Raw genomic sequence first — 21,154 nt, 5'->3', positions numbered from 1 at the left:
CCGGTCAAAAAGACTCTGTCCCTTTGTTTTTAGTGGAACAAATGATTTTTACCCATGGAAATTTTTGAGAAAACATCTTTCTTTACTTTTCTCTGAAGTTGTTTTTGTGGGGAGGAGAATCATTTTGAAACTGGCTCGATTTAGATCTGTGACATCTGCTTTTTTGTTATTTATCTCGTGTTATCGGTAAGGTCATTCTTTGAGTTGGGTTTAATCTGTAGCAAGCTTGATTTTCGACCTTCAGGAATCTTATTTATCCATTGAGCTTTTAACCGAAAGCTTTGGAGATTGCAAAAACGTCCCCTTGGGTCTCACTGTTACAACCTGCTGTGTTCAAACATCATTTTTAACAGAAAGACAACGGGCAAATAGCTGTAAATACAGAGTGGAGAACCTGTTATTAAAATGAAACTTGAACTCACTTTTGTTGTTGTTGTTGTTATCCTGGTTTTAAATTCTAGTGTGACGTTATCGCTGGAAGCGAAGCTGCACTTGCTGCACAGCTACATGAATGTGAAATGGATCACGTTGCCTTGTGACACGCAGGTAAAGAGACGGGGAGGTATCTTATTAACTCTTGAATTATTTAAACCCCCTTTCTGGAGGGCAGCTGGCGTCCCCCCGCTGTCCTGCCCTTCCCGTGGGACCGGCTGTGCCGCAGGAATCGCGGCTCACGCTGCTCTGGGCAGATAACCCACTCGGGTTTTGTGGGTGCCGCTTTTTTCCTGGAGTTTTTTATCCCCATTTTCACTCCCCTTGCCCACGCGAAGCGCAGCCCCCGTGTCCCCCGTGGGGGCTGGCAGCCAGGTGATGCTGCTGCCTCCCCCGCAAACCTGGACCCCGGGTTTACAGCCACCGGGAGCTGCCTTGAGATGTACAGTTTTCCCAGGACCTTTCCTCAGCAGGAAAATTCCCATCCGCTTCCCAAATCTCCATGGGTGGTGCTTTGGGGGATGGTGGGGGCTGCTGGACAACACGGCGGGGGGGGGGGGGGGGGGGGTCCCTCTTCTGAGGGGAGTTGGTTTGGTCTGTCTGAGATTCTCTGATGCTCGCAGCTGCTTTGCTGAAAAATCCCGGCATCTGTCCCCAGCCCAGCCCGACTGGGGATGCGGGAGATGGGGGATGCAGTGACCCCAGGGGGGACAGGGGGATGCCTTGACCCCAGGGGGGCAGAGGATGCCGTGACCCCAGGGGGATGGGGGATGCCGTGACCCCAGGGGGACGGGGGATGCCGTGGCCGCAGGGGGACAGAGGATGCCGTGACCCCAGGGGGATGGGGGATGCCATGACCCCAGGGGGATGGGGGATGCTGTGACCCCAGGGGGATGGGGGATGCCGTGACCCCAGGGGGTTGAAGGATGCCATGACCCCAGGGGGTTGAAGGATGCCGTGACCCCAGGGGGATGGAGGATGCTGTGACCCCAGGGGGATGGAGGATGCCGTGACCCCAGGGGGTTGAAGGATGCCGTGACCCCAGGGGGATGGAGGATGCTGTGACCCCAGGGGGATGGGGGGTGCTGTGACCCCAGGGGGTTGAAGGATGCCGTGACCCCAGGGAGACGGGTGCCCGCTGCACTCTTGGGTGACCAGAGTGGGGATTTTTTGGTGCCCCCTCCTCGTTTTCGAGCTTTTCCCATGAAACCTCCAGCGAGGTCAGACCGTTGCAGACCTGCATGTGACGCTGAGGGTCGTTCAAACACTGTCCCCTCCGTTCCCTGAGCAAGCGCCGCCGCCTCTGTTTCAGCCTGAAAACTCTGATCCAAGGAATTTCCTGGACTTTGTGTTTATTTTTTCTTTCTCTCTAGGCGCCTCTGGCCCAGCCGGAATCCCCTACAGCCTCCGCGGGCGACGATGCTCGTTCAGCTGTGGAGTCGGGCGAGTCGGACAAGGAGTCGGTCTGCAGCAGTTCGGCAAGCAACGGCGGCGGCAGGGCTTGCAAGGACAAAGAGAAACCAAAGAAAGACCGAGAAAAAGAGAAGGAAAAAGATAAAAAACGGGCAGACTCGGTTGCCAACAAGCTGGGCAGCTTTGGCAAGACTTTGGGAAGCAAGCTAAAAAAGAACATGGGCGGCTTGATGCACCCCAAGACGATGAAGGGAGGCGTGAGCAACGGGCAGGGAGACACCCTGGAGAAGAAGAAGAAAGGATCCTTGAAGTCCAGGAAAGGCAGCAAAGAGGAATCTTCCCAAGGAGACTTGTCAGCTCCTGTGGAGAAGAGCTGCCCGGGTAAAGCACCCCCCGAAAAGCCGTCGGACCCCTACAAGTACAGCAACGACGTCCGGCTGAGCCTGAGCATCCTGCGCGCTGCCATGCAGGGGGAGCGCAAGTTCATCTTCGCCGGCCACCTCAAGACCAGCAACCGGCACCAGTACCAGGAGGAGATGATCCAGAGGTACCTCCTGGATGCCGAGGAACGCTTCCTGGCCGAGCAGAAACAAAAGGAGGCGGAAAAGAAGGCGCTGGGGAGCGCTGCCCCTGCCAAGAAGCCGGAGCCGGAGGCGAGCGCCCACAAGGGCGAGGAAGCGATGCTCGGCCCCGCTTACCCCCCGCCTCCCCCCGCCTACCCCCTCCAGACCCCGGATCTGGCCGTCGGCGCTAAAATAACGGCTTTTCCCTCCGGCTATTCGGGCGTTTTCACCTTTCCCAGACCCTCCCTGGTCAGCGGGGGGGAGGGCTCGCACCCCCCCGGCTACCCAGATGGCCGGCGGCAGGTAGCCGGGGGGTCCTGCGGCAGCCTTCCTCCCTACGCCACCTTACCCCGGCACTGCCCCCAGGCGCGGGCGAACCCCCACCAAAGCAGCCCCCCCCAGCTGGGGAGGTTCTCCCCCACGGACATGGACATCCATCCCAGCCTCCCGGTGGGCTCAGCCTGCCTCCCCCCGCACAGCAACGGCTACAGGGACCCCCCGGAGCAGGACAGCGCGCAGAAAGGGACGTCGGCGGATAAAAATAAAAGCCGGCTGCTTTATAACGTGCAGCAGACCAAATGCAAGCAGCCGAACTGCAGTTTTTATGGACATCCAGAAACTGGGAATTTCTGCTCCTGCTGTTACAAGGAGGAGCTGAAGCGCAAGGAGCGGGAGGCTGTGGGGCACAGGTTCTGAGCGCTGCCCCCGGCGCCCACCTTGGGACCCCTGAGAGATGGGGAATGCAATAATATTGGGGTTTTGTTGTTTTTTGTTGTTAAACATCCCCCCTCCACCCTCCTTTCCCTGCCTGTGGAAGGAGGGGAGCGGGCCGGAGGGCTGAGAAATGGGGTTTGGCTGGGGTGATGGAGGCGATGCGGGGAAAGGGGGGGCGGGGGGAGGCAAAGCAGCCCCCCGCCCCCAGAGCCGCTGCCGGAGGGAGGAGGATGCTTTTAAGAGGCTTCTTCAGGCGAGGGGCGAGCAGGATTAGCAGAGACTGTGCTTGGGTTGGAGTACGGGGTGGAAAAGTTGGGGGGGGGGAATCCTTCAAAATGATCCAATAAACCAGACCAAAGCTTTCGGAGAGGGGGGGCAGGGGGAGCAGCCCCCCCCCGCCGGGTCCTTCCAGCCAGATTCCGCCGTCACTAACCGCTCCGAATCGAGCGAGTTCAGTTTGAACGTCCCAATCCTTTGAATCGCGACATTATTTTTGGTTTGAACCCCGGTTTTATTTTATATTTCTTTTTTTTTTTCTTTTTTTTTTTCTTTTTTTTGCTGGTACTGAGCGAAACTTCGTTGGAATTGGACTTGGAATGGGGACATTATCGGGATTTTGGTTATTTTTTTTTCGGTTGAATCATCGGAGCCTGGCTCCGTCGGATGTTGCTGAGCCGTTGTCAGCAGCGGGCTCAGGGCTCTAACCCGGTTGGGGTTTTTAAAATATTATTTTGAAACTTTCTTGGGGATGGGAGGGAGACCGGGGGGGGCGGTCACAGTGCTCGAGTGGTTTGGAGGGGTTTTTTGGTTTTTTTCCTGCAGAAGTATGTGCAAAAACCCTTCTGGTCGCGGGGCGGTCGACCCGACTTAGTACGAAGGGAGAGAAGCGAGGTCAGTGTCTCCAGCCAGCAATAACCGTCGGCGCGGGCAGGTAGCGCGGACACGGAGCATCCCGCGGCACCGGGAGGCCAATCCAGCCGCCCGCATCCCTCCGGAGCCGCGCGCCCCCAGCCATAATTCTTTTTTTTTTTTTTCTACTTGAGCAAAGCTACTGCCGTACTACCTCCGTTCTGCTGAATCGAATTAACTCGGCTCCATTTTGCTGAGCCACGTAACCGACCTTAGGCTGAGGAATATTCAACGATATTTTTGGATAATAGGGCTAAAGAGCGAGACGTTAATTAAAAAAAAAAACACGAACCCGTAACTAACTTGATGCGATGTGGTCCATGACGTTCCCTTCTCCCCCCGCATCCCGGCCCCTGCGGCGTCAGATGCACCGTACGCTCCCCTTCACGTCTTGCAGGGTGGGTTTAACTTTAGCACTGCAATGTTTGCACAGATTTATTATTTTTATTCTAATTTTTTTTTTTTTTTCGTAACTACAGCTCCCAAACCGGACTCGATCCTGTATAGAGCAAGGTTCAGCGTTTTACCACATGAAAATAAAACATGAGTTATTACCGAGAATTCAAAGCTTTACACCATTCCCTCATTATTTTATTTTATTTTGTTTTATTTTTGGTTTTTCAGAAGGCATACAACTATGCAATCCCTTCCTGTCCGATCCTGCCCGCTGCCCTTCCCGGGGAGAAGGGATGCGATCCGGGCGGAGGCGGTGGAAGTGTACTTAACCCCGGAGCATCACCTGAAGCCTTACTACACCGCTACCTAAGGCTTGGTTCTAGCATACCACAACATATATAATTTAAGGTATATCTAAACCCCCCCACAAATCCAGGTCGTTTTCCAGAGGTGGGGCCGGTGTGATGCTGAGGGCTCGGGTCGAGCCAGGGAAGATGCTTGTCGGTGACAGGTCCCGGTGATGGTGTCACCAGTTGAAGCTCCCAAGGGCTTTTGCACCCCGGGGTGGGCACCAGCGCCCGGAGGTGACACGCAGGGCGGCTCGTCCTCATCTCAGAGCAAACAGCGAGGAAGTCATCCCCCGACCCGCAGCCTTTCTGGCGTGCTTGAACCCAGAGCTGGGACATGCGGCACCAGGGGGTCACCACGGTTACCCCACACCATCGCCGGGCTCCCCCCGCTATTAACCTAAAATCTTGAAAAAGCCAACAAAACCCGGCTGCAGCGGGGCGCTTGGCTCACAGACCCGTTCCAACCGTTTCATTTTTCCGTAACGGGAGCGGCGGCGTTACTGCGGTTTGGGGAGCATCCTCCCACGGCGGCAGCAGGGGGTTGGGGTGCTCTGTGCCCCCCAGCACCGGCGGCGGGAGGCGAAGGGCACCGCTCCACCAGCGGCTCCTGGCATCTGGGGGAGGAATTTCTCCCCGTTTTGGTGGCCCCCATCCTGCCGCGGCGCGGGGCTGGGGGATGCTGGAGGTTGGGGGGTGACCTGCTGGCTGGGGGGGGGGGGGGGTCCATCCTGGCGCTCCGGGCGGGAAGCGAGGGGCTGCCGGGAATCCCGGCCACTGGAGCAGCCGAGCCGTAGGGGAGCTTCGCTTTGATCTTGTGAAGGCGACGGAATCCTGTGGGATGTTGTTTTGAGGGGGGGGAAAGAAAAAACAGGGAATGCCCAGCAGCAGGTATCCCTTCGGTGCATCCTAGAGGAAACTCCTCTCGGATCCCTTCTTGGCAGGGATGCCGTCACCCCAATTCCTCTGCCAGGTTTTCTTGCCGTTGGTAGAATCTGTAGCTTTTTGAAAAATCCAAACTGGAGGGGTGGGGGGAGACCCCCGACCTCCAGGCAATGAGGAGGAACCTTCGAGGGGTGTTTTCCCAGAGCCGGGAGGCCCCACGATTCCAGACCCATGAAGGATTTTTTCAGGTCATTTTTGTTTCCTTTATGGTGAAACTAATTGTTATAATAATTTTAATTTTTTTTCCTTTTTTTAAGGGACTATTAAATACAAATTATATTTATTGAAAGATACTGACCATCCACCGGCTCCTATTCATCAGCGCACGGAAGTTTTCAGGATGCGGGACTGGATATTTTTCCAGCACCAATATTTTTATATTTTGGGGGGGGGGGAGAAGGGGAACAAGAGGGACTCTCACTCCAAAGCACCTTTCAGGGAGGCAAAGCACCAATCCTGCCCCCAGGAGGGGTTTTCTCCCATGGGGATGCTGCGACTTCATCCCGAGGGCTTAAACTAAGTGCACTTAATGGTGTCGTGGGCAGAAGCGTTGCTGCTGGGGGGTTGATGAAAGATTTTCGGGAAGGGTCCCCAAAAACCCGTCCGTCAGCCATTTCTTTTACCGAACAAGCGTCGCCCGTCGCTGCCGTTACCAGCGCCACTGCGGGGAAGGCTGGTGGGATGCTTTGGTTAGCGCTAACCCAACAAGAAGTGACCTGAATTAATTCCGCACTCGTTTATTTGCAACATTTTTTTTTTAATTAATGATTAGGTGGGGGGTGATGCTGCTATATTTTTTTTTTTTGACGCCTTGCCAGCACCGCTGGAGCGAGCACTGATGGTGCGGGGCAATGGGGCTGTACACCGCATCCTTCGTTAATGCTACCATAGATTCATTAACAATAAATAACGTTCAATTAATTAAGTCCTGGGCAGCGGCTGTGCCTCGTTCCTCCGCTTCGGCCCCAGCGGGCTCGGGGGGTCCCAGCCCCTCCTGTCCCAAGTCCCTGCGGGGATCCCGCTCTCCGTCCCCTCCTGCACCCAATTATTGGGGGTTTTTCTCCGCTGTGGGGTGCTGGGAGCTGCGCACCCATCCCGCACCGTGCGCCCCCTCGGGGTGCTGGGAGCTGCGCACCCATCCCGCAGCGGGCTCCGGGCCGTGCCCTGGGGCTCCCCATGGTCCCGGGGGTGCGGGCAGGTGCGGGGGGCTGCGGGCAGGGTCCGGGGCGGGAGGGGGTGGGGGTGGGGTGCGGGCAGGGTCCGGGGGTCCCGGCAGGTGCGGGCAGGTGCGGGAGGGGTGCGGGCAGTGCGTCCCTCCCGCTGCCGCTGCTCCGCCCCGCTGGGAGCCCGAGCTGGGAGCAGGAGCGGGACCGGGAGCAGGAGCGGGACCGGGAGCAGGAGCGGGAGCAGGAGCGGGACCGGGAGCAGGAGCGGGACCGGGAGCAGGACCGGGACCGGGAGCAGGAGCGGGACCGGGAGCAGGACCGGGAGCAGGACCGGGAGCAGGAGCGGGAGCAGGACCGGGAGCAGGACCGGGAGCAGGAGCGGGACCGGGAGCAGGACCGGGAGCAGGACCGGGAGCAGGAGCAGGAGCCGGTGCCGGTGCCGGTGCCGGGCGGTGGCGCTCGGGGCTCCCCGGCTGCTCCGGCCGGTCCCGCCCGGCCAAGGTCCCTCCGCCATGAGCCGCCGCCGCCGCCGCCGCCCGGCCTTCCCCGGCCTCCCAGGTAGGGCCGGGCCGGGCCCGGGCTGGGGCTGGGATGGGGCTGGGGCCGGGCTGGGGCCGGGGGCTGGGCCGGGCCGGTCCCGGTGCGCTCGGCCCCGACCCGCGGCGCTCCCGCAGGGGAGCTGGTGCTGGAGGAGGCGGCGGGGGCCCGGCCCCGCAGCGCGGACACCGACGGCCCCGGCCCCGGCCCCGGGACGCTGCTGTGCACCAACCGCCGCCTGGCCTTCCTGCCCGCCCGGGTGCGCCCGCCGCCGGCACCGGCCCGAGCACCGGCCCCATCCCGGCACCGGCCCCTGAGTACCGGCCCCGGCCCCAGCCCCATCCCGCTGCATCCCTGACCCCATCCCGGCCCCATCCCAGCACCATCCCAGTGCCATTCCAACCCCATCCCTGACCCCATCCCACTGCATCCCTGACCTCATCCTGGCCCCATCCCGGCCCCATTCCAGCACCATCCCAGCCCCATCCCAGTTCCAGCCCCATCCCTGACCCCATCCCTGACCCCATCCCGGGCCCATCCCAGCACCATCCTGGCCCCATCCCGGGCCCTATCCCAGCGCCATTCCAGCCCCATCCCTGACCCCATCCCTGACCCCATCCCACTGCATCCCTGACCTCATCCTGGCCCCATCCCAGCACCATCCCAGCCCCACCCTCAGCCTTCGGCCGCAGACCCGCCGCGCTCCCTGGGGACCCCCTCGCCACCCCCTCGCCGTAGGACACCAGGGGACAAGGGGCAGCCGTGGGGCCCAGCACCGGGGCAGAGGCAGCGGGGTCCCGGATCCAGCCCCCTGCCCTTCCCGGGGTGACCCCCTGCCCCCCACAGCCCCCCGGTGCCCGAGCCTTCCTCCCCAGCGAGTACGACGTGGCGCTGCCCTGCATCCGCGAGCTGGTGGCAGGTGACAGCGGCAGCCCCCAGCCCTGTAGGACGAGTTGGGCCGGGCTTGGGGGGCACTGACAGCCGCCCCCCCCCCTCACCCACCGCAGCCAGCAGCTTTGCCAAGCCCAAGGTGCTGACGGCCACCTCCACCCTCAAGTTCATCCCTGAGGAACTGGCCATCTTCTGCCGGGATTTCCGCCTGCTCCGCTTCTACTTCCAGGAAAACGGGTTGGCTCCGCAGGCATTTCGGGTGAGCTGGGGCCTGGGGGGGGGGTGCTGGCAGTCTAGGGGGGGCTGGAGAGGTTGTGGACCCTCCATCTGGGGTGCCCCACGGCCTTGGTGCGGGGGTCGGGGGGCTCGTTCCCCATCCTGGCACCTGGATTCTCCTTGCAGGTGGCCAACGCCATCGCCCAGGCGCGGGAGGCGGCGGCGTGGCTGGGGGGTGACGATGAGGGACGTGGTGGCTGCTCCTGCCCCACCGAAGATGAAGGCCGGCTGGAGGAGGAGGAGGATGAGAATGAGGAGGAGGAGGATGAGGAGGAGGATGAGGAGGAGGAGGAAGGCTCGGCTGCCACGCTGCTCTTCGAGAGCCTGCGCGACTGGGAGAAGGAGCTGAAGCGCCTGGGTGCCGCGGGCTGGAGGGTCAGCGCCGTCAACGAGCGCTTTGACATGGCCCCCAGGTACGGGGTACGGGGACCCCCCCAGGCCCCCCCCTGCTGCTGGGGGGGGGCATGGTGAGACCCTCCCCCTCCAGGGGCGGCAGTGAAGGAGTGTGGGGAGAATCATCCCGTCTGCCCCATGGCTGGGGGGAGAACACCCTGTGAAATGGCACCCCAGGATTTGGGGGGCGTGGGGGGCGCTGCCCCATTCCCCCCCCCGCCCCCCCCCGCAGCCTCCCCCGGTACCTGTGGGTGCCCAGTGGGCTCCTGGACCACGACCTCAAGCGGACCTTCGCCCACTTCGAGGAGCACCGGGTGCCTGTGAGTGCCTTGGGGGGGTGCTGGGGGGGAGGGAGCAGCAAGGGGCTGGGGGGTGACACGGGGGGTGTCCCCCCCCCCCCTCACCCGCAGCGCCTGTGCTGGCACCACCCGGGCGGCAGTGACCTGCTGAGAGCCGCCGGCTTCCACGCGGCCTCGGAGCCGAGCGGCGAGGACATGAGGTGAGTCCTGCCAGGGGTCCTGGGGGGGGGGGGGGGGGCGGGTCTAGGGGTGCCACCCCCCACCCTGACCCACCGGGGGTCCCTGTCCCCGCGGCAGGTGCCTGGAGGCTCTGCTGCTGGGGGGCCGGGGGCCCTGCGTGCTGGCCGACACCGCCGAGCTGCCCACCCTGGCCGACATCCAGCTCGCCCACCTCAAGCTGCGGGCGCTCTGCCTGCCCGGTGAGTGGGGCTGGGGGCTGGGGGGGAGGGTGGATCCGGTGGGGACCCCCCCACCCCACCACGGGGCTCCTTCTCCTCTGCTGACCCCCCCCTCCTTTGCCGGGGCGAGGCAGGTGCTGCGGCGGAGGAGAAGTGGCTGTCGGCGCTGGAGGGGACGCGCTGGCTGGACCACGTGCGGTGAGCGGGTGGGAGGGGGGGCAGCTTTTTTTTTGGGGGGGGGGGCGAACCTCACCCTAAAAACAGCCCTCCCCGTGGCAGAGGGTCCTCCCAGCGGTGGGTGCAGGGTGACGGGGGCATTGCCGTGGGTGTGTGACACCCCAGGGTGGGCTGCAGACCCCCGGGCAGGCGGCCGTGGTGTCTCGGGGTGCCCTGACCCCCCTTTTGCCCCCCCCCAGCACTTGCTTGAGAAAAGCCGTGGAGGTGGCGTCGCTGCTGGCGGGGAGACGCTGCTCGGTCCTCCTGCAAGGTAGCACCGGAGGGGGGCACCGGGATGGGACTGGGGGGCACCGGGATGGGACTGGGGGGCACTGGGATGGGGTCGGGGGGCACCGGGATGGGCTTGGGGGGCACCGGGATGGGATCAGGGGGCACTGGGATGGGACTGGGGGTCACCGGGATGGGTTAGGGGGTCACCGGGATGGGATCAGGGGCACCGGGATGGGATCAGGGGGCACTGGGATGGGGTCGGGAGCACCGGGATGGGATCAGGTATCACTGGGATGGGAATGGGGGCACTGGGTTAGGTAGCACCGGAGGGGGGCACCGGGATGGGCTTGGGGGGCACCGGGATGGGGTCGGGGGGCTGTGGCACACGGGGGACCCCCCCCCACCGCTTTGCCCCCCCCCCAGAGCCGTCGGACCGGGACCTGAACTGCCTGCTGTCCTCGCTGGTGCAGCTGCTGGGGGACCCCCACTCCCGCACCCTTCCCGGCTTCCAGAGCCTGGTGCAGCGGGAGTGGGTGGCCGCCGGGCACCCCTTCCCCCACCGCCTGGGGCTGCTGCGCCGCGACACCCCCCGGCAGGAGGTCAGAGCCCCCCGCGCCCCCCCACCCCCTCCCCATCGTGGTGGGCGACAGGCACGTGGGTGGGTGTCCCCCCCCCGGCCCCGCCACCCCCTCCCCATCGCGGTGGGTGACAGATACATGGGTGTGTCCCCCCCCCAGGCCCCCATCACCCCCTCCCCATCGCGGTGGGTGACAGGCACGTGGGTGTCCCCCCCCCAGGCCCCCGTTTTCCTGCTGTTCCTGGACTGCACGTGGCAGCTGGTGCGGCAGTTCCCGGCCGCGTTCGGCTTCACCGAGACCTTCCTGCTGGCCCTGCACGACAGCAGCTTCGCCCCCTACTTCAGCACCTTCCTCTTCACCTGCCAGCGGCAGCGCGGCCGCGGCAGCCCGGTGAGCTGGGGGGGGACACCGGGGGGGGGACGGGACACCGGGGGGGGCCACGCCGCAGGGTCCCAGGGGGGCGAGACCTTGGGGAAAGCGATGAACAGCCTGCCGTGCCCCGGCGTCCGTCCGCATCCCCGGCGGGGGGCTGAGAGTTCCCCCCTTTCCCCCCCTTTCACCCTTCTCCCCCCCCCGTTTCACCCCCTCCCCACGTTTCACCCCTTCCTCGCCCCCCCCCGCAGCACCGGCCCTGCAGCCAGACCTACACGCCGGTGAACGGCTGGCGGGACCCCCCGGTGGGGGCGAGGCGGGGGGGCCGGGGGGGCAGCGGTGCCGGGGGGCTGCCCACCGTCTGGGACTGGGGGCTGCGCTACAGCCGGCAGCAGCGGGCCCGATTCTGGAACCCGGCGGGTGCTACCAGCGCCGTGGGACCCCCCGACGCTGGAGACCCCCGGAGCCCAGGCGGGGTGAGTCGGGGCTTGGCTGGGTGGGGGGGCTGCGCTGCCGGGGAGGGACCCCAGCCTCTGAGGGGTGTCGCACGAGACCCCCCTCCTGTTCAATCTGGGGGGCTCTCTGTGATACATCCTTTCCTGCCCCATGCCCCCCCCCAAAGTTGCCCCATCCCTAACTGCGGGGTTCCCCCCCCCCCGTTTTCCCTCCCCGCTGCTTTCCACCCGTTTTTTCCCCTAATCCCCGTTTCCCCCCCACCCCTCACCCCATTTCCCAGCCCACCGACTCCTGGCCGGGTCTGGGGGCCGGCACCGTGTGGGCGCTGGCCAAGGGGACCCTGTCACCCCAAGCCCTTCCCTGGCGGAGCGGCCGCCCCCCCCCTCGCCTGTCGCGCTGGGCCACCTCCCTGGAGAGCCTGGGCGACCGGGGGGGCAGCCTGGGGGGCACCTGGCCCCCCGCGCCCCCCCCGGGGCTGCTGCTGCCCTGCGCCGCGGGACCCTCGGTGCGGCTCTGGCGTCGCTGCTACCTGCGGGGGCTGCCCGAGGCGCAGGTAACGCCGGGGGGGCGCGGGGGTCCCTGCTGGGCTCTGCCCGGTGGCGCGAGGGGAAGCTCAGGCACGGCGGGGCTGGGGAGGGGGGGTCCTGCCCGGCCTGCGCTTCGGGGGGGGTTGAGGGTGGTCCCTGCGTGGAGTCCTGACCTCTGTGTCTGTCCTACCCGTGTCCCTCCGTCCCACCCTGTATCGCGCCATCCTGGTCCACGTCCCACCATCCCACCCCGTGTCCCTGCATCCCGACCCGTGTCCCTGCATCCTGGTCCACGTCCCACCATCCCACCCCGTGTCCCTCCATCCCACCCCGTGTCCCTCCATCCTGGTCCACGTCCCACCATCCCACCCCGTGTCCCTCCATCCCACCCCGTGTCCCTCCATCCTGGTCCACGTCCCACCATCCCACCCCGTGTCCCTCCATCCCACCCCGTGTCCCTCCATCCCACCCCGTGTCCCTGCATCCTGACCCGTGTCCCTCCACCCAACCCCTCTGTTCCTCCATCCTGTCCCCCATGTCCCTTGATCCCACCCCGTGTCTCTCCATCCTGACCCCTGTCCCCCCACCCAAATGTCCCCACAGCGCGGGCGCTTCGCCCCGTCTCCAGCGGCGCTGGCCGAGGAGCTGAGGCTGCTGCAGGACCGGCTGCGCACCTGGCAGGCGCAGGGACCCCGCACCCCCCCGCTGTGAGGACCCTGCGGCAGGACCTCCGCACCCCGGGGGGACACGGCTGCTCGGCAGGGCTCTTTCAGGGACCCCCAAAGCGCCCCACACCAGTGCCCTGGAGGGGTCGTCCCCCCCACCGCCCCCCTGCTCTGGGGGGTTCGAGGGTGCTGGAGGAAGCGGGGGGGTCCCGGAGGGCGGGGGGTCGTCCCCCCCCAGGCGCCCCCCACTCTCACCGGACACGGCGGTTTCTTGGTTTTTTTCCATTAAATCCTTTTGCTACCTCTGGACAGGCTGCGGGGCGCTGGGGCTGCGGCCCCGTCCAGCCCGGGCGAGCAGGATGCGGCCCCCGGGGCGCTGCGGGGGGCTCCCGTCCCGTGCGGGGGGCTGTGGGGAGGGGTCCGTGGCGGGGCTGGGGGCCCTGGGGGGGCCCTGGGAGGCAGTGGGGGGTCCATGGGGGGTCCATGGGGGGCCGGGGGGGCAGTGGGGGGGCCATGGGGGGGGATCCTGGCACATGGGGTGAGGGGGGGGCTGCAGGCACAGAGGTGCCCTGGTGATGAGATCCCCTGGCACTGGGACCTCCTGGCATTGGGATCCCCCAGCACCGAGATCTCCTGGCACCGGGATCCCCTCAGCTCTGGGATCCTCCCAACACTGTATTCTGGCACTGGGATCCCCTGGCGCTGGGACTCCCCCAGCACCGGGATCCCCTCAGCTGTGGGATCCCCCCCCAGCACTGAGATCTCCTGGCACTGAGATCCCTCGGCACTGGGATTTCCCAGTACAGGGATCCTTTGGCACCGGGATTCCCCCGGCACCGGGATCTCCCAGCACATCGATACCCCCACGCCGGGATCCCTCGGCACTGGGATCCCGCCCGGCACTGGGATCCCGCCCGGCACTGGGATCTCCCAGCTCGGGGACCCCTCGGCACTGGGGCAGCGCTCCTGGCCTTGAGGGGGATACCGCCGCCTGTCACGGCAGGGGATATCGCGACAGAAGGGCGGCACCGCCCGCACTCAAGATGGCCGCCGCGCCGCCCCCGCGCCCAGCCGCCCCCGCCCCTTCCGCCCCCCGGGTCACGCGGCGGTGACGTCACGACGCACGACGTTGCGTGACGGCGGCGCCGCGCGGGCGGGAGCGGGCGGCGGGGCAAGATGGCGGCGGGGCCCATCTCCGAGCGGAACCAGGGTGAGCGGCCCTGGGGAGGAACCGGGGGGGCCCGGGGCTCCCTGGGCGGGGAGGGCACTGGGGGGCTCGGGGCTCCTTGGGGTGACTCAGGGCTCCCTAGGGACGGAGGGGGGGAACTGGGGGGCTCGGGGCTCTCTGGGGGGCTCAGGGCTCCCTGGGGCTCGGGGGGCACTGGGGATGGGGGGGCTGGGATGTCTGGGGATGTGGGGCACAACTTGGGGGGGCTGGGCTCCCCAGGGACACAGCAGAGCTCTGGGGATGGGGGTGCCCAGGCTTCCTGGAGTTGTTTAGGGACTGAGGGGGGGGGGGGCTCTCTGGAGGTATGGGGTGCTCTGTGGGGGTCACCCGGAGGCTAAGGGGGCTACAGAAAACACCTGCCCCCCCAGAGATGTGTGTGAGTGGGATCAGTTGGGATGCTGTGGTGCCCTGGGCACCCAGGAGCTGGAATGGGGGGGGGGGGGCATGGGGGCCTCCCTGGTCGAGGGCTTAATTATGGGGGATCTGGTTAAAAGTTGAAGGGGGGTCTCTGCCTTTGGCTGAGGGATTTCAGCACTGAGCCCTCAAGTTCTCACGCGGCCGAGCCTTCCAGCTGCCCGGGCTCGTGGGTCTGAGCGGGCTTCTCTTTCCCCCGCTCCAGATGCCACGGTGTATGTTGGGGGGCTGGACGAGAAGGTCAGCGAGCCGCTGCTGTGGGAGCTCTTTCTCCAGGCGGGACCGGTGGTCAACACCCACATGCCCAAGGATCGCGTCACGGGCCAGCACCAAGGTGAGATATCGGCTGTTCTTTCTCCAGAGCCACGCGCTGAATGAAATATTTCAGCTGGGGACGGTCAGGGAGGGATTGCTGCGGGAGGGGGGGCGAGGGTGGAGGATCCCCAGGCTGGATCATCTTCCTTCCCCGCCGGGGAACCTTGCGCTCTCTGGTTTTAAATCGAGCGGGGCTGGATGAGCCGCGGGAGGCCGTGGGTCTGCCCTCTCCCAAAGCTCTGCCTGGGGACTTGTTGCAGGTTATGGGTTTGTGGAGTTCCTCAGCGAGGAGGACGCGGATTATGCCATTAAGATCATGAACATGATCAAGTTGTACGGGAAGCCGATCCGAGTGAACAAAGCCTCGGCCCACAACAAAAACCTGGATGTGGGGGCCAACATCTTCATCGGCAACCTGGACCCTGAAATCGATGAGAAGCTGTTGTACGACACCTTCAGCGCCTTCGGGGTTATCCTGCAGACGCCCAAGATCATGCGAGACCCCGACACGGGCAACTCGAAGGGTTACGCCTTCATCAACTTCGCCAGCTTCGACGCCTCGGACGCTGCCATCGAGGCCATGAACGGACAGTACCTCTGCAACAGGCCCATCACCGTTTCCTACGCCTTCAAAAAAGATTCCAAAGGCGAGCGGCACGGCTCGGCCGCCGAGCGTCTCCTGGCAGCCCAGAACCCGCTTTCGCAGGCAGATCGGCCCCATCAGCTCTTTGCCGACGCTCCTCCTCCTCCGTCTGTCCCCACGCCAGTTGTCACCTCCCTGGGACCCGGTGTCACCCCTCCAGGTGGGTGAATCGTGGCGCACCCGCCTCTGTGCCGCGTTGGTTGACAGGAGGTGGCTGTGCCTGTCCAGCGCCGGCTGCATTCTGCCGTGCCTTGTGTAGGGTGACTCCTTGTCGCCTGGGGAGGCTCAGGACCGCGGTGCTGTGCCGTGCGGGTGCTCTTTGGTGCCAGTCAGTGCAAAACCCTCGGTGGAGCTGTGGGATCACAAGCTGGCAGGATTTGGTCCTCTCCCCTCCCACAGCAGCTCGGCCTGTGCTGTCCCAGGGCTGAGTGGAAGGACCATGGGGTCCTGGTTTTATCTACTGGTTTGTTATGGTTCCTGTGGCTGTTTGTGCTGCCACCACCTTCCCAATTGCCTGGTGGGGTGTTTTTTTTTTTTTTTTGTTTGTTTTGCTTTTGGTTGGTTTTTTTATACTTAACAAGATACTCACTGTCTGTCTTTCCAGGCCTCCCGCCCCCAGGATCGTTCCCCCCGCCGGTGCCACCCCCAGGAGCGATGCCTCCCGGCATGCCTCCAGCCATGCCACCCCCACCCATGCCACCCGGTGCGGGTGCCCCTGGCCCCCCCTCCGGGGCTGCACCCAGTGGGGGACACCCACCTCACCCGCACCCCTTCCCTCCGGGCGGGATGCACCATCCAGGTAAGCGTCGGACAGGTATCGGGCTCAGGAAATGTAGCTTGTCTTCCTTCCTCTTCTGGGGGGTGGGCTTGGGTAAATGGCCCCCTCTTTTTAGTTCCTGGAGGTTCTCCTTCTGTAAAATGGGGAGAAAATCGTTGCCGTCCGCTGCAGGGGACCAAACGCAACATCTTTCCCCGAGATGTTGCTCTCTGCAGCACAGGGCAACCTGGTGAGGGAAAAGGAGGGTGTGCGTAGGAGCAAGTACGTCACGGCGCTGCGCCTGGTTTCTGGGTTGCTCTCCTGGATGTTCTAAAATGTGTTAAAAAAATAACCTGGAGCAGGGCCCAGCGGGATTTGTGAAGCGCTTTGGTAATTTAGGAAGGGCTGTCCAGCTGGGTCGAGCCATCGGTTCCCTCCAGCTGCGAGGGTGCGGGATGCAGGGGCCGTCGTGGCGCGGCCTTTTGAGGTCTCGGGTGCTGTTCTGGCGGGGAGGACGTTAACGAGACCCCCAAGCCTTCGTCGTTTTTCTCTGGTGCAAATTAATACGTGAAGTGTGAACCGTCTTAGCGCAGTCTGCAGCTCTGCCAGGCAGGAGCTAATTCGAGACACGAGAACAAAATGTTTCTTTGATTTCCTTCCATTTTTAGCCCTGTAGTACTGGGGAGCGAGCGATGCATACATCTACCCTCTGGTTTCAAATGCAAAAACTCGAAGCGAAATTTGCAATGGAATTAGTTTTGTTTTGTTTAATCCTGCTTGAAAATGCCCCCTGCGCTGAGGCGCTGTGCCACGCTGGCTGATTAGGGCGCTCTGCGTGCTCGTGTCAGTGACCAGATGGCTGCTGCTTGGCCCCGGTGACACGTCGGGCTTTTCGGGGCTTTAGAGCAGCTAATTACGCAGAGCGACGGAAAGGCTGAGCGAGCGCTTCTGCGCCGCGCGTCCTATGGAGCCACGCCGGGCTCTTGAGTTTCTGATCAGGAGAAAAGAATCTCGGTGTGTTTGGGCTTTTTTTTTTTTTTTTTTTTGAAAGGATAAAAGAAGACAATTGTAGGGAAGAGCAGGTTTGGAGGGATCCGGGCTGCTCCTGCTCAGAGCAGGGCAAGTTTCACACTTGGGTTGCTCGGACCTTCTCCAGGGGGGGTGGTTTCTCTCCAAAGGGTGATGGTTTCTCTCCAAAGGGTGATGGTTTCTCTCCAAGGGGGGGTGGTTTCTCTCTGAGTGCCTGTCCTGGGGCTGCACCACACTTGCTGCTGCATCTTCCCCCTCCCCCTCCCCCCCATGCTTAGATCTGAGCAGCATTTCCTATGTTGCAGCCTGCTCCCGTTGCCTCTTGTCGGAGAGTTTTGCGCTTTCTCCTCTTCAACCCCCGCTGTTCGGTAGCAGAAAGCCCTTTGCAGCCCCTCTACCTGACAGAACCTTACAGCTGGAGCCCCCCTGGGCGGCGGGTGCCCGGAGCTGCCGTGCCGAGCGCTGCCCTCGCTGCGGGCACCGCTTAACTCGTTATTCCCCCAGGAATGCCTCCCATGCAAGTACACCACGGGCCGCCCGGGATGGGCCAGCATCACCCAGGACCACCAGGCTCCGGAGGCCAGCCTCCCCCACGGCCCCCACCTGGCATGCCACACCCTGGACCCCCACCCATGGGTATGCCACCCCGAGGACCTCATTTCGGGTCGCCCATGGGTAAGTGGGTGCCTGCAGGAGGCGGTATGTGTTCTCTTCTATCGATCGTACGCACCCCGTTGAGTTCAGCGCTCGCTTCGGCCGCGCGCCCTCCCTCGTGCCTGGCTGAACGGGGCCGGGAAGGAGGCGATGGCGCAGGCTCCCCCATGGGGAGGGGGCTCGGGGCGAGCCCTGGCAGCTGCGAGCTGCTCAACCAGGGTCTCCCGGGGTCTCCCTCACGTTCGTCGTGATGTGGAGCTCCGCGCTCTCCGGTGATTTCCTCCCGTCTCAACGTCGGGGTATCTGGGCTTTGCCAACAAGGAGACCTGTCGTGTCCGCCGGCCGTGGTGAGGTCCTAGGAGAGGCTTTTCTCCAGGACCTGCTGCTGGAGGGAGGGTCTTGGCCCAGTCCGTGGGCACCCGGTCAAGCTGGCACCGAAGGGGGTGGGGTTGGGGGATGGGGATCGGCCGTTTCCGCTTCTCCCTGCGGCGGTTGTTAACGCTGTGCTCTGTCCCCGCAGGTCACCCAGGCCCCATGCCGCACCACGGGATGCGCGGCCCTCCTCCGCTGATGCCTCCTCACGGCTACAACGGTCCCCCTCGCCCCCCGCCGTACGGCTACCAGAGAGTCCCGCTGCCCCCCCGGCCTGCACAGAGGCCCCCCGGGGTGCCGCCGCGTGGCCCCTTGAGGGGCCCCCTGCCCTGAGCACGGTAGTGGCAGATCCCCCGCCCTGCTGGGGATCCTCCTCTCTCTGTCCTCAAACTTTCCTTTCCCCTTGGACTAACATCCCTGCGCCCCAGCGGGGCAGTTGGGTCCATCGCTGTCGCAGCTGCCCTCCCTGTCTTTCCCTCGCTCCGTCTTTTCCCCCAGTTCTTTCTGTAGCGTTCGTTTCGCTTCCTTTCCCCCTCCTCCCTTCATGTATCTCTTCCCTTGAAGGTTTTTTCCAAGGTACTTTTAACAGGATTTTTTTTCTATGTAAAGCGGCGCTCGCCCATTTAGAAATAAACCATTTTAAGAAGCAGGGGTTGTCCCTCTGCCACGGGGACGGGGCTCTGCCTGTTTGTCACCCGGGCGCTGGTGGGCTGCCGAGTGCTCCCGCCTCGCGTGGGGACGCCTGCGAGGGAGCTTTTCGGCACGTGAAAGCTCTTTGCCTTGGTGAGGGGCTGAATTGGGGTTGATGCCGCTGGTCCCTCGCTTTATCTGGGCTGTTTGTTGGTGGCTGGCAGGCTCCGCGTGAGCTGGGGGAGGAAAAGGTAGGATTGAGCCGTAAAACCCATCGCGTCCCGGGGTGCCGCTGTCCCGGCGAGCGCGCGTGAACGGGCAGGGTGTTTGGAGGAGCGATGTGGCGGTGCAGCCTGCTCTCCCGGGTCCCTCGCCATGCGGGGGAAGGGTCTCCTTTGGGAGTGACATCTCTCCTTTGGGAGTGACATCTCTCCTTTGGGAGTGACGTTTCTCCTTCGGGAGTGACATCTCTCCTTCAAGAATGACCTCTGGTGTTGCACGCAGCTGCGGGAAGCGTGACAGCGGTACTTGTGGGGATGTTGTCCACTTTGGGGGGGCGGTAAAATCGAGGTGTAGGTGGCTGGGAGAGGAAAGTAGAGCAGATCCGGTCTCCGTGCGTGCTGGGGCTGAGTCGCCAGCGCTGTCCTGCCTCTCCTAACGAATTCAGCAAGACCGCCAATTGGGGAAGTGCAGAAGCAGAGGCTGTGGAGGGCAAGTTTCACACCATCCCCAGCAGTTTGGGAAGGTGTGAGGAGGGGAGGGGGCTCGGCGCTCTGCGGAGCTTATGGGAACGCTGCCTGGAGATGGGGAGGGGGGGGGGTTTGGCTTTCTGCGTGTGAGGCTTTAAATCCAGGTGATTTAAAGGGAGGGGGGAAAAAAATCAAAGTGCTTCCAGATATTTGGCCACCTGTTATGGGGGGATTTTTAGGGTTTTTTTGTTTGGGGTTTTTTTGTGTGTGTGCGCGTGGCTTTATGTGGGATAGGAATGGGGACCGCAGTGCTTTAAGGCTGCTGTGGCTCTTCAGTGCGCGGCAGAGGAGAAGCCGCCTTGCTTTCAGCTTTGATTTTACCCTTTGCTGGTTTATTTCTGTTTTGTTTTACCATCCTAGGGCTAAACCTGACCTTTAGCTCCCATCTCTTGTTCACCCTTGCGGGCCAGAGAGGAAGAGTGGTGCCGTGCTTCCCCTTTCATCGTGGCGGGGTGGTTTGGTAAGTGAGAGCTGGAGAAATTCGGAGCCTGGTTGGGGGGGGAAAAGAGCACAGCTGGTCTCTGAGCTTCATTTCTCCTCTGCCCCTGTTGCCTTTGGCACGTGAGTGGCTGCTGAAGCCTCTGAGTTGAACTGGGAGAGCTCTTGCTTCACCTGCTCTATAATTAGATTTTATCAGAGGCTGTAATAAAAGTAACGCCTGGGCTGCCCTTAGCTTTTACCGCAGATGTAGATCCTCGTGCTTGGACACAGATCCCTGCTCACGTCCTGCTGTCCCGGGGACCGCTGGAGGAGGCGTGGGGCTTGCTGTGCTGTCAGCAGTTTCCAGGACTGCTCCTGGAGAGCCTCTGCGGGGCTGGGGGGTGTGCAGGAAGGAGACAACTTCTATTTTAATAGCTAAAAAAATAACGTGGTTGTGGGGGGCTGATCCTGACCGGACTGAGCACCCCCTGCTCCCACTGAAACGGGGGGTATCCCTGCACTCAGCCTGACCTTAACCCCAGATGCAGAGCTGCGGTGCAGGTTTATTTAGGGGACGCCGGAGTCCAGAGGAGGAAATATAACTTGCACAGGGTCTTCCGGCAGCCCTGGAGGCGCGGGGTGCTCAGTGAACCTCTCTGATTTCATTAACTCGCCCACAGGCCTCGGCTCTCTCTGGCTGAGCCATTCCAGAGCCCGGCACAACCGCACGGCTTCAGTTTCCGTGTCCCGCCCCCCCCCCGCCCCAGGACCGTGCCGGATTGTGCCCAGCCTGGAGCCGTCCCGCTGTGGGGTAGGGGGGTGGTGGGGAAGCAGGGCTCCCCGCTCCCCCCGTGCCGGCTGAGGGATGGAGTGCCGGGGCGAAGCCGTGGCACCGTTTGGCTCCCGTTTTTCCACTTGGGCTAGGAGGAAAAACGAGAAGCGGCTTCCCAGCTGGTGCTTGAAGGAGCAGAGCTGGAGCGGGAGGAGAAAACGGGGCTCAGGTAAACGAGCAGTAAATTGGTGCTGGTTAAGAGGCCAGAAGCTGCGAGGGGCTCGGCTGCCGGCTCCCCAGCAGACAGCAGCTGGGCTGGAGGTGGCTTTTCTTAAGAGCTGCCTGGTGAGCGCCTTGTAAAACATCCCTGATGTTCGTGCTGATCTTCCCGAGCGCTGGGGCTGGGGTTTGCCTTCCTCCGGTGCCGGCGCTTTGCCGCATTTACAC

The 21,154-nt window shown here is 63.4% G+C and overlaps 3 protein-coding genes across 9 annotated transcripts in view; all 3 read left to right on the top strand.

Annotated features, from left to right (window-relative positions):
* OTUD7B (OTU deubiquitinase 7B) overlaps positions 1-6,644 on the top strand; it is a 50,489-nt gene extending 43,845 nt beyond the window's left edge. For all 4 annotated transcript variants that reach the window (XM_080368263.1, XM_080368262.1, XM_080368265.1 and 1 more), the window contains 2 exons: positions 462-546; positions 1,806-6,644. In XM_080368263.1, the coding sequence (XP_080224389.1) occupies positions 462-546; positions 1,806-3,104 (1,384 nt within the window). In that variant the 3' untranslated portion in view covers positions 3,105-6,644. The remainder of the gene's footprint in view (positions 1-461; positions 547-1,805) is intronic.
* A 2-nt stretch (positions 6,645-6,646) lies between these two features.
* Positions 6,647-13,031, top strand: MTMR11 (myotubularin related protein 11). 3 transcript variants are annotated; one of them, XM_080368266.1, is made up of 15 exons: positions 6,647-7,443; positions 7,560-7,681; positions 8,269-8,341; positions 8,430-8,572; positions 8,716-9,002; positions 9,215-9,302; positions 9,393-9,481; positions 9,579-9,700; positions 9,814-9,877; positions 10,096-10,166; positions 10,550-10,725; positions 10,924-11,094; positions 11,328-11,552; positions 11,813-12,085; positions 12,663-13,031. In XM_080368266.1, the coding sequence occupies exons 1-15, from the start codon at positions 7,398-7,400 to the stop codon at positions 12,768-12,770; spliced, it is 2,058 nt and encodes a 685-aa protein (XP_080224392.1). In that variant the 5' UTR covers positions 6,647-7,397; the 3' UTR covers positions 12,771-13,031. The 3 variants fall into 3 exon arrangements, with proteins under 3 accessions (XP_080224392.1, XP_080224394.1, XP_080224393.1); XM_080368268.1 differs by lacking the exon at positions 11,813-12,085; XM_080368267.1 differs by lacking the exons at positions 7,560-7,681; positions 8,269-8,341.
* A 762-nt stretch (positions 13,032-13,793) lies between these two features.
* Positions 13,794-18,785, top strand: SF3B4 (splicing factor 3b subunit 4). 2 transcript variants are annotated; one of them, XM_080368146.1, is made up of 6 exons: positions 13,794-13,934; positions 14,572-14,700; positions 14,942-15,484; positions 15,929-16,123; positions 17,615-17,785; positions 18,285-18,785. In XM_080368146.1, exons 1-6 carry the CDS (start codon positions 13,901-13,903, stop codon positions 18,467-18,469), a joined length of 1,257 nt encoding a protein of 418 aa, XP_080224272.1. In that variant the 5' UTR covers positions 13,794-13,900; the 3' UTR covers positions 18,470-18,785. The 2 variants fall into 2 exon arrangements, with proteins under 2 accessions (XP_080224272.1, XP_080224271.1); XM_080368145.1 differs by having other exon boundaries at positions 17,615-17,809.
* The last annotated feature ends 2,369 nt before the right edge of the window (positions 18,786-21,154 follow it).

This window comes from Falco punctatus, assembly GCF_963210335.1.
Source record: "Falco punctatus genome assembly, chromosome: 18".
NCBI classification, from domain to species: domain Eukaryota; kingdom Metazoa; phylum Chordata; class Aves; order Falconiformes; family Falconidae; genus Falco; species Falco punctatus.
The sequence above is the reverse complement of the archived record's forward strand: the minus strand, read 5'-3'. Positions and strand labels throughout refer to the sequence as shown.